Genomic DNA, 14,350 nt, shown 5'->3' with positions numbered 1-14,350 from the left:
CCGTTGTACAACTCATTGCTGCACTTAAAAAATCATAGTTCTGATATTAATGGTGAGATGGGATTGGTGTGGAGGGGTGTGGTAGCATGGAGAAAACCCAGTCAGCAAGGCCAGGAGTGAATAGCGGCTCTGCCGATCTTAACTGCAGAGCCTTATTAAAATAACTTGCTGTGGTCCCCTGCCCAACTTCCCACTAAATTAAAAATCAGGCAAGTGCGATTGCCAACAAGCAGCCAGAGGGCCCAGCCTGAGATCTGTGAGGACAGCGCCCAGCAGTCGGTGATGTGTCTTGTTGCAATCAATTTGGAAGGATCTTGCATAATCGAGCCTGTCGGGGATGGAGTGGCCTAGCCTGGTGCAAGGGAGGCCCAAGCCTTCCAAGCCCTGAAGCCGCACGCATGCCCATCTGGACCCAACAAAGAAAGCTGGAAAACAAATTTAAAACTTACTTTCTGACCTCTTCAGGCCCAGGATCTGGCTCCTGACAGATTTTGCCTGGCATGGGAGCTGACAGTCCCCCATACTCAGGCTTTAAGTTGGAATTACAGATGGGGTCCTGATAATATCATTTGACCTGATCTGCATATGTAAAACTTAAGGTGGTGCTTCTTTCCTGCAGGTGTCCTGCTCTCCTGCCAAAAGAGCAGGTTATCACGGGAATACAGCGAGAAGGAAGTGGGATTGGAGGGTATAAGTAACTGCCCCTTTGGACTCATTTTGTGCCAGGTGGTCGCAGTTGAAGTCGCACACCATGTTATAGTGATCCAAGATATGGAATATAATTACACTTTATTTATTTTCTCTGTCCTGTTTCTTATTTATTTTACCTACCTTTAAATCTCCTTGCACCATACCTCAACCAACATCACTAGAAACAGATTATCTGATAATCATCATAATGCTGTTTGTGGCCTTTGTGAAATATTGCCTGCACTACAACAGTAACTACACTTCCAAAACAACTACCCGATTGTAGTGTTTTGGGGTGCCCTGAGGTCAGGAAATATGCCATATTAATGCAAATCTTTCTTTAAACATGCTCTGCACAACTGTATGCACACATGGACATAGATAAACTTTATTCTAAGCAAGTGTCAAATCATGACTTACCATATAACAGTACCATTAAACACTACCTGGCAAGTCATTTGAAGAGGATAATCCAAATGGAATTCCTTTCCATTTTTATATGAATAATTTCAGCAGCAAAGACTTAAAAAAAAACAAATGAAAACCACGTATGGCATAATATCATCATTTCTTTCAGATCCGATAGGCAAACACATCAGTCACTGCGGCTGCTATGATTGCACAAACATGACTTTTGGAGATTAGATTCCTGCAAAGATTGATTCTGTTATATTATCTGCATTTGAATAGTCACCCTGCACATCAGCGTTGTGCAAACATAACCATTATACCCTCTGTTGGCTAATGGATTTTCACCTATAGATGTATTCTTTATTCCTGTTCTATTATCAGTAAGACAGATAATTGCCAAGGAGTACTGGTGGGAATTTGCCATGCTTCAGTATAAAAAGTTGTTTAAGAAGGCACTGGGTGACAGTAACATATGGTATGTTTGACAAATATAAGACCCATATAATATAGAAAAATGCTGTATTTTGGAGAAACAAGTTAATGCAGTGGGTCAGCACAGGATCTGGATTCAAATTCAATTTTCACTGACAAAATAAAAATACCCTGTCTCTGCTGAATACAAGGGTCCTAAGTGATTCTAATTTCTAGTGAGAACACCACAGTTTTGCACAAATTGGTACAGGCTTGACTCCCCTTAAATATTGTTCTTATCCAGTCGGAGAAACAATTTCATACAAGTATTTACACAGTCAAAATCAGTCCATCATATACCGATAGTGCTTCATAAAAGTTACCTGGGGGCCAGGAGTAGGAATTTGAAAGTACCTGAAAATAGATGCAGCCATTCCATGATTAACCTGTGCCCATTGCTTCCTATGTGTGCAGCATGCCAACTTTGTGGTATCTGCTAACTTGCATGATTACCATGTGCAGCCAGCATTAAATGTGTTGGTGAAGGGCTGCACATGTTAGGAGGGGGCCAAACCCTGTGCGAGGTTAGTAACCAGTTAAAGGCAGCCTGCACTTTTTAAAGAGAAAACGTATTCTGGCTGGTGTAGGTGCTAAAATTGTTTATGAAAGAGAGCCAGGGCAGCAAGAAGAGTGAATTATGGTGCAACAGGGGAGAGAGCATGCTCCAAGATTCACTGCCGTTGCAAAAGAGGCCTTGGTGCAAGAGGTGAGGAGAAGCGAAGATGTGATCCATCCATTGTTGGGTGGGGTACAGGATGCCCTCAACTCCAACTTTATGCAGGCAGAGGAATCAGGTAGCTATTGTGGTTAATGCCAGGGATCAAACTCTGAAGCCCTGCATGCCGTGCCATAAAAAGTTCAATGACCCCACAAAAATGGTCAAGCTCAGTAATTGCACCAAAAATGCCATATTCCACCAACTGTACCACTAGCCACATATGCTGCTCAATGCACCACACTCTCATTACTCCCATACCAACAATCTCTAGCAATCACAACTCCGAGCTAATGTTCATAGCCCCACCTCACACTCACACACTTAGTGCAGCTGCAAGCTTCAAACCCATTTCTCATAGCTTCCACATTTTGACAGCAATTTAACCATGACAGCCTTATCATTCAAGCAATTGTACCAAACTCACCAATATACTTCCCTCTCTCTTGTAAGGTGACACATAATTGGAGGCAGCTTAACCTAACTGGTGGGAGGCAGGTGCAGTTGCATGTCTTTACCCCCATGGAAGAGACAGTGCTTGCCATCATTGGAACATTCATAGCCGAGGGCATGACAGTTGTGGGACTGAAATCCTAGAAGCTGATGGTATCCTCATACCTTATACTCCTCAGATCCCACTTCATCCCACAATCTCTTCTGATTTGCAAGCTACAGATGATGTAAGCATGCACTTCTTAATTTTGTTATAATTATAAGGTTTATAAGATGGCTATGGTTTGGGACAGCATCTTTAATTTAGAGTGAAATGAATGTGGGACATGTGAGCTATTCTGAAACCTGCCTTGCAAAAGGCTGGGTGGTTTGTTAGAGTTTAAAGGGAACCCATATTATTTACATTTGGAGACAATGGCAGCAGCCTGTGTGTTTAAAATGGATAGACTGTGAGTCTCCAAATTTCCAGAAAAGTGTTGAGAATTTCGAGTTGTAAACAATTATGCTTTAAACTGTCCATTTTGTTCTAGGATGAAAGAGAGTTGTGCTCTCAAGGATAGCTAATCAGCATTCTACCTGGATGCAAGGTCCATGTGATTCATATTGCCATGGAAATGGACTTTGAGGGTGGAAGGATTTCTAAGATATCCCTGAAGAGTGACAGTGGGGGAGTTAATAGTAGATAATAAGGAAATGGTAGAAGAAATGAACAAATATTTTGCTTCTGTGTTCACTATAGAGGAAACAAAAATCATTCCAGTAATAGCTGCAAATCAGGAAGTGAATGGGAGAAAAGAACTTGATGAAATTGAAATCAATGGGAAAACAATATTGAGCAAATTGATGGAGCTGCAGGCTGGCAAGTCTCCAGGTCCTGATGAACCACATCCTAGGGTCTTAAAAGAGGTGACTAATGAGGTAGTCAATGCGCTGGTGTTAATTTTCCAAAATTCACTAGATGCTGGAAAGGCTCCAACAGATTGGAAAGTAGCAAATAATACCCCTATATTCAAGAAGGGAGGGAGGCAGAAAATAGGAAACTATAGGCCAGTTAGCTTGACATCTATCATGGGGAAATTATTAGAATTGATCATTAAGGAGGTTAGATCTGGGCACTTAGAAGAGCTCAAGGTAATAGGGAAGAGTCAACATGATTTTGTGAAAGGAAAATTATGTTTAACCAATTTATTGGCATTTTTTTGAAGGAGTAACATGCACAGTGGATGAAGGGGAGACTGTAGACGTACTGTATTTAGATTTCCAGAAGGCGATTGATAAGGTGCCACATAAAAGATTATTACAGAAAATAAAAGTACATGGTTTGGTTGGTAACATATTAGCATGGATTGAAGAATGGCTGGCTGGCAGAAAGCAGAGAGTATGCATAATGGGCCTTTTTTTGATTGGCAAGATGTGATGAGTGGAGTCCCATATGGGTCTGTACTGGGGCCTCAACTTTTTGTGATTTACATCAATGACTTAGATGAGGGGAGTGAAGACATGGTAGCTAAATTTTCAGATAACAAAGGTAGGTAGGAAAGTATGTTGTGAAGAGGACATGAGGAGGTTGCAGATGGACATAGATAGGTTGAGTGGGCAAAGATCTGGCAAATGGAGTTTAATGTGGAGAAATGTGAAGTTGTTCACTTTGGCAGGAAGAACAAAAAAGCAGAGTATTACTTAAATGGAGAATGGCTGCATAATTCTGAGGTGCAGAGGGATCTAGGTGTTCTAGTACATGAATCACAAAAAGTTAGTATGCAGGTACAGCAAGTAATTAAGAAGGCTAATGGAATGCTATTCTTTAGTATGAGAGGGATTGAACATAAAAGTAAGGATGTTATCCTTCAGTTATACAGGGCATTGGTGCGACCGCACATCGAATACTGTGTGCAGTTTTGGTCTCCTTATTTAAGGAAGGATGTCAATGCATTGGAGGCGGTACAAAGAAGGTTTACGAGATTGATACCTGGAATGAGTGGGTTGCCTTATGAGGAAAGGTTGGACAGACTGGGCTTGTTTCCATTGGAGTTTAGAAGAGTGAGGGGTGATTTGACTGAAGCATACAAGATTCTGAACAGCTTTGACAAGGTGAATGTGGAAAGGATGTTTCCTCTTGTGGGTGAGTCCAGAACTAGGGGACACTGTTTTAAAATTAGGGGTCACTCTTTTAGGACAGAGATGAGGAAAATTTTTTTCTCTCAGAGTGTTGTGTGACTTTGGAACTCTCTGCCTCAGAAGGTGGTGGAGGCGGGATCATTGAATATTTTTAAGGCAGAGGTAGATAGATTCTTGTTAGACAAGGGAGTCAAAGGTTATCGGGGTTAGATGAGAATGTGGAAATTGAAACACAAGAAGATCAATCATGATCTTATTGAATGGCAGAGCAGGTTCGAGGGGCCAAATGGTTCACTCCTGTTCTTATTTCTTATGAAAACTCTTAACTCAGTTTGCCACGGTCTGGGGGTGGCAGCGGGTGGGAGAGCAGGTAAAGGTCAAAAGTTTCTATGCTTCATTGCTCAGGAATGCAGATGAGAACTCACAATTGGTTTGGAAAGACCAAATTTATGGAGTAGAACTACCCCCCGCCGTTGGGTAGATTGTGCGGGGGCGGACTCAATCTGCGCCCCTGATTGGGTCCGTGCTGCCATTTTATATGGGCAGGCCAATTAAGGCCCACCCAGCATGATGCACACCCAGAAGTGCTGTGCGCTCCCTGTGCTAGGGGGGAGGGGAAGTTGCCTGATTTTGGAGTGCGCTCTTTTATGTGCATGCGAGATAAGTTTTAAGTTTTAAAAGTTTATTTAAGGAGAAATAATTTTTGTGACATGTCCCCTCATTTGAAACTGCCACATGAGCTGGAACATGTGCATTAATTTTAATAAAAATTTGTGTAAAAATTTAAAATCCTTCATCCTGCCCATGGATGAGGTTCCATGAAAAATGCGAAGGCCGTCTGGGCTCTTCCCTTTCCTGCCAACTTTAAGGTTGGATGGGCAGCTCAGGTAATTGCTTAACTGCCTTTTTAAATGGCCTAAATAGGCCTTTGACAGTTCGGCAGGCGCGCAGCTGACTCAGCAGTGTGCCCGCCGAACTGAAAATCTAAATGATGCGCGGTGACGTTGGGACGCACGCCGAGCCGAAGATTCAGGCCATTGAGTTTAAGTGAGGCTGGAAGATTTGCCTAGCTTTAGCTAGAATGAGAGGTCTCCAGAAAAACCCGCACCGTGAAAGAAAGTTCTGGAGTTAATAGCTTTCTGGCAAAGAATGGAAAAGGTCAGAAGTAAACCCTTGCGAGCTGATTCTGGGAGAATTGAATATCTGCTTTAAGGACAATGTTTGTGTATTTTTCAGTTGTGTTAAAAGTTTCGTGCTATAGTTTAAAGTATGATTTTCCTACAAAAGTAGTGTTTAGCCAATAGTGCTTTGTGTTCTATTGTGTCATTCATTTAGTTATTAACCAGAAGTTCAAATTTCTTTTGACAAGTTGTCAGTCTCCATGGGGATCTTAACACTTTGTCTTCTCCCTCACCACAACCCTACCCTTGTGCCTTTATCCTTTCAAATACCCAAAAATTGCCACTTGTTCAAGCAGTGGTGGAAGAGTAACAAAAGAGTGATAAAGAAGAAACATCATCACTCAATTTCATGCTCACAGCAACAGCTCAGGTCATGACAATACTGTGTAGCTTAGAGGATAGCATTAGGGGAGAATTTTTAGCATATCGGGTGGGCTGGGCGGGAGCGGGCATGGTTGGGCGCGGAGCCGATCGCCACCCGCAATCTGCTCCGCACCGCCATTTTACGCGGGCGGGCCAATTAAGGCCTGCTCTGCGTGAATCGCGGCTCCCAAAACCAGCGGGAGGGGGTGGGCGATGGGGGAGTCCAATGACCACTGGGTCCAATGGCGGCCTGTTTAAAAACGGCGCAGGCAGCCTTCCAAAGGCTGGCAACAATGGCGCACAGAAGATGCCCGAAAGCGCTCTCAGAAAGCAGTTTGGGCATTGTGCCCCAAGATTCTTGGATGAGTGCCCCGCTGCCCTCCTCGAGTAGGTCGCAGCACATGTGAGATCATCGTACTAAGGGACGGGAGGAGGAGAATCTCCCGACATAACAAAACGTGCCTGGGAGGAGGTGGCAGAAAGGGTCAGTGCACACGATTTGGTGCGATGCACCTGGGTACAGTGCCACAAGCAGTTCAACGATCTCTTGCAATCAGGAAGGATGAGCACCGTGTTGGCACAGGTCACTTAGCACCGCAGTTGGATTGGCCTCCACGGCACCTTCCCAACTCTGAATTTAGTTAGTGCATTCAAGCATTCATGGCATGCGGCCTTTGCTGGGTGAGCCAGCATTTATTGCCCATGCCTAGTTGCCCCTGAGAGGGCAACAGTATCCGCTGCATGTGGTGCACTAACACCCACAGTACTGTGTTGGGGGTGACCTCAAGGACCTGTACCTCGGCGAAGTGCTTGAATGCCAAAACATTTCAAAGTCAGGATGCTGACTGACTGGGTGGGGAGCTTCCAGATGGTGGGGCAGCCACCCATCTACTGCCCTTGTCATTCTAAGCGGTAGTGCTTCCTTTCTTTGGAAGGTCATTCAGTGTGTGGCAAATGTGATGGAGGCAGCCTCTGGGCAAGGAGATCAGCCCTGGCTGCCTGGAGTGAGTGTGCGGCTGCTCCAGGCTCACAAATCAGATGAACCCTGCACGTTTCACTCAGGTGGGTGTCACAGGGCTGCAATGGCAAGGCAGGTACAGGGTGAACTAATCAATGCTCCTCTCTCCTTTCAGGAGAAGACTGCACACAATAACGCTGGATGGATGTGGTCTGGCAGAGGCCAGGCCCAATTACTCATACTCACCAGATACAAGCAGGAGGCTCTCAAACTGGAAAAGCGCCACACGCCCAGGTCAATCTGTAGCGATGACGTTGAGGTGCCGGGGGAGGTAAGAGTGCCGTGCACTGAGGTCACAATGTCTGTCATTACAACCATTTCACTGTTGACTGTTTATTGAATTCAGCATCCAACATGGGTTTTCCAATGATTATAGAAGGAGGAGCGCATCCTGATCCGGGGGCCAGGCGTGCACATTAACAGTGTTATGACATCAACTAATCAAATGTCCTTATTCTTCCTTTCAGCCTCACCGGAGCATGCCCGGACTGAGGAGGCAGAGGGCCCACCACTGACACCTGAGGGCCCTGAAGAGATACATGCACCAGCATCACACCATCTCAGCCAGGCAGGCACCGGTGCAGATATCAGTACCTTGGTGGGGATAAGATCGTTGGCTAATGTCCTGGGGCACAGTGGTGAGGGCACTTCACTAGCTTGAGGTGCAGGTGGAGGCAGAGAGTGCCCATGGCACCGGCAGTCGGAGGACTGCTGGGGACCAGGAACATGCTCAGTCAGTGGCTGATGATGTGCCTCTGAAGTCGTCCCTGAGGCAGCAGATGCTGGAAGTCCAGCAGGGTCTGCGGGAGGATCTGGGGGAGATACATGAGGGAATGTGTGCCATGGTCTCTGTGATGGAGGAGTCCATTTGGAGCATCAGCAACGCATTGACCTTCATGGCCGAGCGCAATGCTTCCTCCATGGAGAGGGTTGTGAATCTCATGGAGAGGCTCCTCCAGGAGAACAATCAGAGCTTCCTGGGGATGCACTTGGACTTGCAAGCCCTCGCACCGGCAATGACCTCAACTGGCCAGTGTCAGTGTGGGAGATGGATTTGGCACCCAGTAACCCAGCAAGGTGCCCATCCACCAATGGTAAGGAGGGAGGTCCAAAGCGACCTGATGTTGGCGCACAAGCTGCTTGTCGTCTCTGTGGGCTCCTCTCAGGGCACTCAGGATCAGGGCAGCAGCTCCTCCACCCTTCTGCCAGTGACTGTGGCACCCAGTGAGGCTGCAGTGACCGGGGAGATGCCAGCTGTGCCATTAGCTGCCCTCTCCCAGTCAGGGCCATCACAGGCTCCACGGGCCAGAGGACGCCCGCCAAGGTCATCAAGGCCAATAGGACAGCAGAGTGAGCAGGCTGTCCCCAATGTCAGTGTCAGTGAGGGGGGAGCATCTAGATGTAGCACCCATAAACGTAAGTGTAAAGCACCTTAGGCACAACATGGGCTTATCACTGGTGATTTTGTGTTGCTTCTCATTCGGTGTACTGTTTAACACTTTCTAATGCACTTTCATTTCTGTATTGTAGCATGAAATCATTAAATGTTTTAATTCTCAACAAGGCTCAGGGTGTTCCCTTACTTCTTCGGGCATACAGGAACCCATGAAGTTTTGAGTGACTTGTTTGTCATTGAGCTTTATTGACGAGGCACATGGTCAATGTTCCTAACCAGGCAGATGTTGCTCTCAGGTATCGAGTATGGAGCCTACAGCCCTGGCATGTGCTGGAAGCCCATCTGTGGTGGGCTAGCTGAAGGATCATTGGGCAAAGCCTCCCGGGCATCTCTGCCTCCCTGGAGGTTATCTGGGTCAGTGTCTATCCCCTCAGCGTTCTCCAGTGCTCATCCTCGGACTCACTACTGGACTCATCGTCTGCAGCCAGAGCATCTGCATCTACATCTTCTTCCTCCAATGCATCCCCCTCTCCAGCGCCAAATTGTGGAGAGTGCAGCATGCAACCACTATCAGTGACAAAGAATCTTGGGGGCATTGCAGTGTGCCCTCTGAATGGTCCAGGCATCGGAAGCGCATCTTGAGAAGACTGTTGGCTCTCTCTGCCAAAGCCCTTGTGGAGATGTGGCTCCTATTGTCCCGCTGCTCAGCTCCTGTTCTTGGATGGTGGAGAGGTGTAATGAGCCACCACCTGAGGGGATAGCCCTTGTCACCCAGCAGCCATCCATCCAGCCAGGCTGGGGCACTGAAGAGCACCTGGGAGTGTCTGAGGATGTAGGCGTCGTGGGAGCTGCCAGGGTACCTTGCACAGACTTGTAGAATCAGCATCCTGTGATCACACACTATCTGCACGTTCATGGAGTGGAAGCCCTTCCTGTTGACAATGGCACCCGGCTCAGTCCTGGCACCTTGATGGTCACATGTGCGCAATCAATTGCACCCTAGTGCCCAGCAATGGACACGAAGCCTGTGGCTTGCTGTGTCCGGCTGGCATCGTCCAAGTGGTAATCAATGAAAGTCAATGCACGCCTGAACAGAGTGTCTGTCACCAGCTTGACACAAGTGAGGACAGCTGACTGGGAGACTCTGCAGAGACCTCGCACTGATCCCAGCAAAGAGCTGGAGGCATAGAAGTTGAGGGCAGCCATGACCTTCAGCACCATTGGCATGGGTTGCCCACCCACACAGTTGGAGCTGATCTCAGGGCCTATCATCTGACAGATGGAGATCACTGTCTCCCTTCAGAGACGGAGCCTCCTTCGGCACTGCCCCTCAGACATATTGAGGTAGCTGCATCGCTGCCTGTAAACCCTGGCAGCAGGATAGTGGCGTCTTCTGTGGCCCCTTCTGCCTTGCACTTCGCTGTTGGCCCTGTGTCCCCTGTGCCTGGGCCTGTCCTCCCATAGGTGGCTCCCCTGGAGGCTGAATCTGGACTCCTGGCCTCCTGCCTCATCTGGCCCTCTCTTCCTCCTCAGAGTAGGTGCCTCCAGTGGAGAGCATAGACCCTATTCCCAGGGTAAGGGAAGGCTGCCTGAAACCTGCAAGGCCCCAAGAATGTTGTTTACTCCAAAGTCCTGACCTGAAACCTGTTATCCCTGTAAAAGCAGCTCTGAAGAGATTTGCAGTTCTCTTATTCACACAAACAAGCAGTAAGTTTCTAAAGTAAATGATTAACAACTAGTATCAGTGAGCCCACTCATCCCTCTAATCCCGGCCATAGATGAGGTTTTTAAAAATATGGCCCACTCGCCTGTCCTTTGCACCCATGCAACGCTCTGAAAATCACACGGGCTCTGAAAAATCGGGTGTATTAATGGCTCAAAGGCTTTAAGTGGCCCGTTAATTAATGGCGGGTGCACCTCAGAGTTCATAGCGCCCGCCCACCGAAATATCGCGATGGCACTCAGTGACGTCAGGGTGCACGCCCGACGTCATCACGTCATTTTACACGTCGGTGTGTCGGGCCCGTCCCTGCATGCTGGCATCAAAATTCTGCCTGTAAAGGTGGGATATATGTATGGTAAGACCGCGGGCATGAGTGACCTGCAGCCAAGACAGGATGCAAGTGTAGCACAGGTACTAACTCACCAGAGGGCAAGGTTGCACATGAGTTCTGCTGCAGATCGGACTCAGATAAACACTTTGATGGATTGGACTACAGAAGAAGGCTGATGGGCATACACATGAAATGCTTAGTGCATTGGCAGGCCTGTTAGAAAGCCTCAGCGCAATGTTAAGGAACATGGAACCGTCTGGCTCTAAATTTGTTACTGGGCTTTGCACAGAGGTTGAAACTCATCCCTCCCAGTGTGTAAATGGTGGCCAATTACAATAGCGTGCTTAAGAATCGAACTATAACGCTGTGTGTGATGGCTGATGGCTCAGCTTCCTTCGCTGCAAAAGCAACAGCCATCCAATATTTCGATGCTGCCTTGGAAGCTCAGACTGAGGTCATGTAAGATCAAATTGCTACCATGCAGGCTTAGGCTGCTGCTGTCATGGCTGTTGATTCCAGTGCTCATGGGGTCTTGAAGAGTGTCACAGCAGTCCAGCAATCTACCCTCCAACGGATTACTAAGGTGGCTGAGATGCTGCCCCGGTAGAGTGACAGTGGACTCCTTGAAGCAAAAATCTGTTGCCCTCTATCAAGATGACAAGCGTTCATGTTCCAATCCCCGCTACTCCACCCTTGCTGCTGTTGCCTGTCAGCCAGCAGCCCAAACTGCTGCTGCCCATGTGGGGGTGGTACAGCCTGAGAGCTGCTCAACGTCACAATGCAAGGCCAGCTGCATACCCTCCCCACTGTAAATTCATAGCTTTCCCGCAACTGGAGTAGCTTTGTGTAGGAGCACCAGGCTTGGCAAAGGCACGTGGAAGACTAAGGGAATGCACAAGGGTGATTAGACATTTGTATAAAATATGTCATGGCTGGATGTATAAATTGGATTGGAATGCGTATTTTGTGCTGGCTTTTGTTTTATATTGTTCCCCAAATGAACAAAAGGGAAGGGAAGGAATGGGATTGTTGGTGAATGGGTAATTGGGCTTATGTTTACTGATATTGCTGTTCAATGAGTCGTTCAGACAGCCCAGCAGATAGGCGATATGCTGATTGCCTCCTCTTCCTCCTCCTCTTCCTCTTCACCCTCCTCCTCAGCTGGTTACCATATAGCTAGTGGTAAGGGCTGTTCCCTCGTTATGGTAAGATTGTATAGTATGCAGCGCAACTCTTCACAGCCAATGTGCCACATACTATAGGACTCTTCTGGAGTGTTCTAGGCAGCAGAAGCATTATTTTAGCATACCAATGGTCTGCTTTAAAACAATTCATGTGGCAGTATGGCTTTTCTTGTGTGCAAACAACCCACATGCAAGTTGCTTGTGCCCTGAAGTCATGAACCATGTTGTCAGTGGATAGTTCTTTGCCACCCAATAGCCACCCACTGGTTTATCAGGGTAGCACAGGGTAGCAGACAGGATGAAGGCATCATGACTGTTGCCAGGATAATGGACATTGACCTGCATGATACTCTCCTTCTGCCTATGGTCTCACACCAGCTGAACATTGAGGGATTGAAATCCTTTTCGGTTATGGCATATCTCAAAGCAGACAATGGTTAGCAATGGCACCCTGCACCGTAAGAAAACCTGAAATCTTCATAAAGCAGCATATTCACTCCAGAGGCAGAAGAAAATGAAATGTACGAATGCAGAGCCTTATAGTGACCTCCCTTGTTAAAGAACTAATGGCAAACTGGAAGATGTTTCAGATATCATCTGTTACAGCATGAGATGTACGTGCTTGCACCGGATGCCATTTTGAAGCCAAACAAGTGCTACAAAACCACACACTAAGGAGTTGAATTTTGTAGCCAGCATCATTTCAGTGATGGAGCTGTGGTGGGTGGCAATGCAGTCTTCAGGGGAAATGACTAAGAACGGAGAGAAGTTCACAGTTTAAAATAACATTAAGTTTTGTAACAGAAATAACTAACTGCATTTTGTGTGAGTTGTTGGGGAAACGGTGGCATAGTGGTAATGTCACTGGACTAGCAATCTAGAGGCTGAGGCTAATGTTCTGGGGACATGGATTCAAATGGCATCTGGTAAAATTGGAATTCAATTAATAAATCTGGAATATAAAATTATCCTCAGTGATGGTGATCATGAAGCAATCATCAATCACCACAAAAACCCATCTGGTTCACTAATGTCCTTCAGGGAAGGAAATCGGCTGTCCTTACTTGGTCTGGCCTACCTGTGACTCCAGACCCACAGCACAGCAATGTGACTGACTCTTAACTGCCCTATAAAGTGACCTAACAAGCCATTTAGTTCAAGGGCAATTAGGGATGGGCAACAAATGCTGGCCTTGCCAGCGACACCTACATTCATGAATGAATAAAGAAAAAAAGTTGCCTGCAAAAAGGGTGAAACCAATGGTTGAATAATTCATCAGCCTGGAAATCACTGCAGGCTGTGTTACTGTATGATTGTTAATATCAAATTGCTCTATTAACTATTTTAATGGAATTGTTAACACATTTAAAATGAGCAGGTTATTGCCTCAGTGCAATTGTGTTAGATATTCATAGGATAACATCTTCCTCTATAATTTCCAGGCTCTAGATTTAAGAAAGAAACTAATTATTACATTTTACTCACAAAACCTACTCCTATTTTGAGTTAACCTATTTTCTGATTTCTGCATTTGATTCCTGCAGCAGCTGCATTGGCTGAAGTGAAGAAATCAAAACCCACCATCCTCATCATTTTCCCCATATTGATTACACTTCAGTATACTAATCTTTATTGTTTTCTTAGACTGAAATGCAGCCAAACTTGAAAGAAATTATGCAAATAGCAGAAGATTTATTTAATATTTGGATTTGGCATTGTGAGGCTGATTAGGTCTGACATAACGTGCTCTTTCTTGTTAATCACAGGGGAGTGATTGGAATCCCGCTCGCTTTGATTGTCATTGGATGGTGCAGTCTATCAGCCTCAAAAATGTTTATCTCTACATTGGCAATGGAAGGACAACAGCTTCTTGTCGCCTACCCTTGTGCCTTACTGTATGGGATCTTTGCACTTCTGACAGTTTTCTAAGTTTGTGATTTCAATGCTAAATGTACAGTTTCAGTTTTGTTTTAAATATACATTATGTTTTCCTTAATGCAATTTTGAGATTCAATAATAATAAAAACATAGTTACCTTTAAAGCCTGTGCACACTGTATTGCTTTTGGGCTTGCCAAGTTTTTCCACATGTTACTGAGATATCTGTATTAATAGAGCTTCATTATGGAGTGTATATTTCCTTTCCATAGGGTCACATTTTACTTACCTAAGCCCAAGGAATTTAGGCACAGATCAGCTTGCTCCCCTTACTAAATTGTGCATTGGAGACTTACTGCAATTTAATGAGTTAAAACAACACAGTTTGCCAGCAAAGGAGCCAGTCACAGAGGATTCAT

The 14,350-nt window shown here is 46.0% G+C and overlaps 1 protein-coding gene across 1 annotated transcript in view; it reads left to right on the top strand.

The window, feature by feature from the left end:
- LOC121275419 (protein YIPF5-like) overlaps positions 1–13,983 on the top strand; it is a 66,671-nt gene extending 52,688 nt beyond the window's left edge. Inside the window, exon 6 of the mRNA XM_041183005.1 lies at positions 13,821–13,983. Within this exon, the coding sequence (XP_041038939.1) occupies positions 13,821–13,983 (163 nt within the window). The remainder of the gene's footprint in view (positions 1–13,820) is intronic.
- The last annotated feature ends 367 nt before the right edge of the window (positions 13,984–14,350 follow it).

Source organism: Carcharodon carcharias, chromosome 1 (genome assembly GCF_017639515.1).
Source record: "Carcharodon carcharias isolate sCarCar2 chromosome 1, sCarCar2.pri, whole genome shotgun sequence".
Taxonomy (NCBI): domain Eukaryota; kingdom Metazoa; phylum Chordata; class Chondrichthyes; order Lamniformes; family Lamnidae; genus Carcharodon; species Carcharodon carcharias.
The sequence above is the reverse complement of the archived record's forward strand: the minus strand, read 5'-3'. Positions and strand labels throughout refer to the sequence as shown.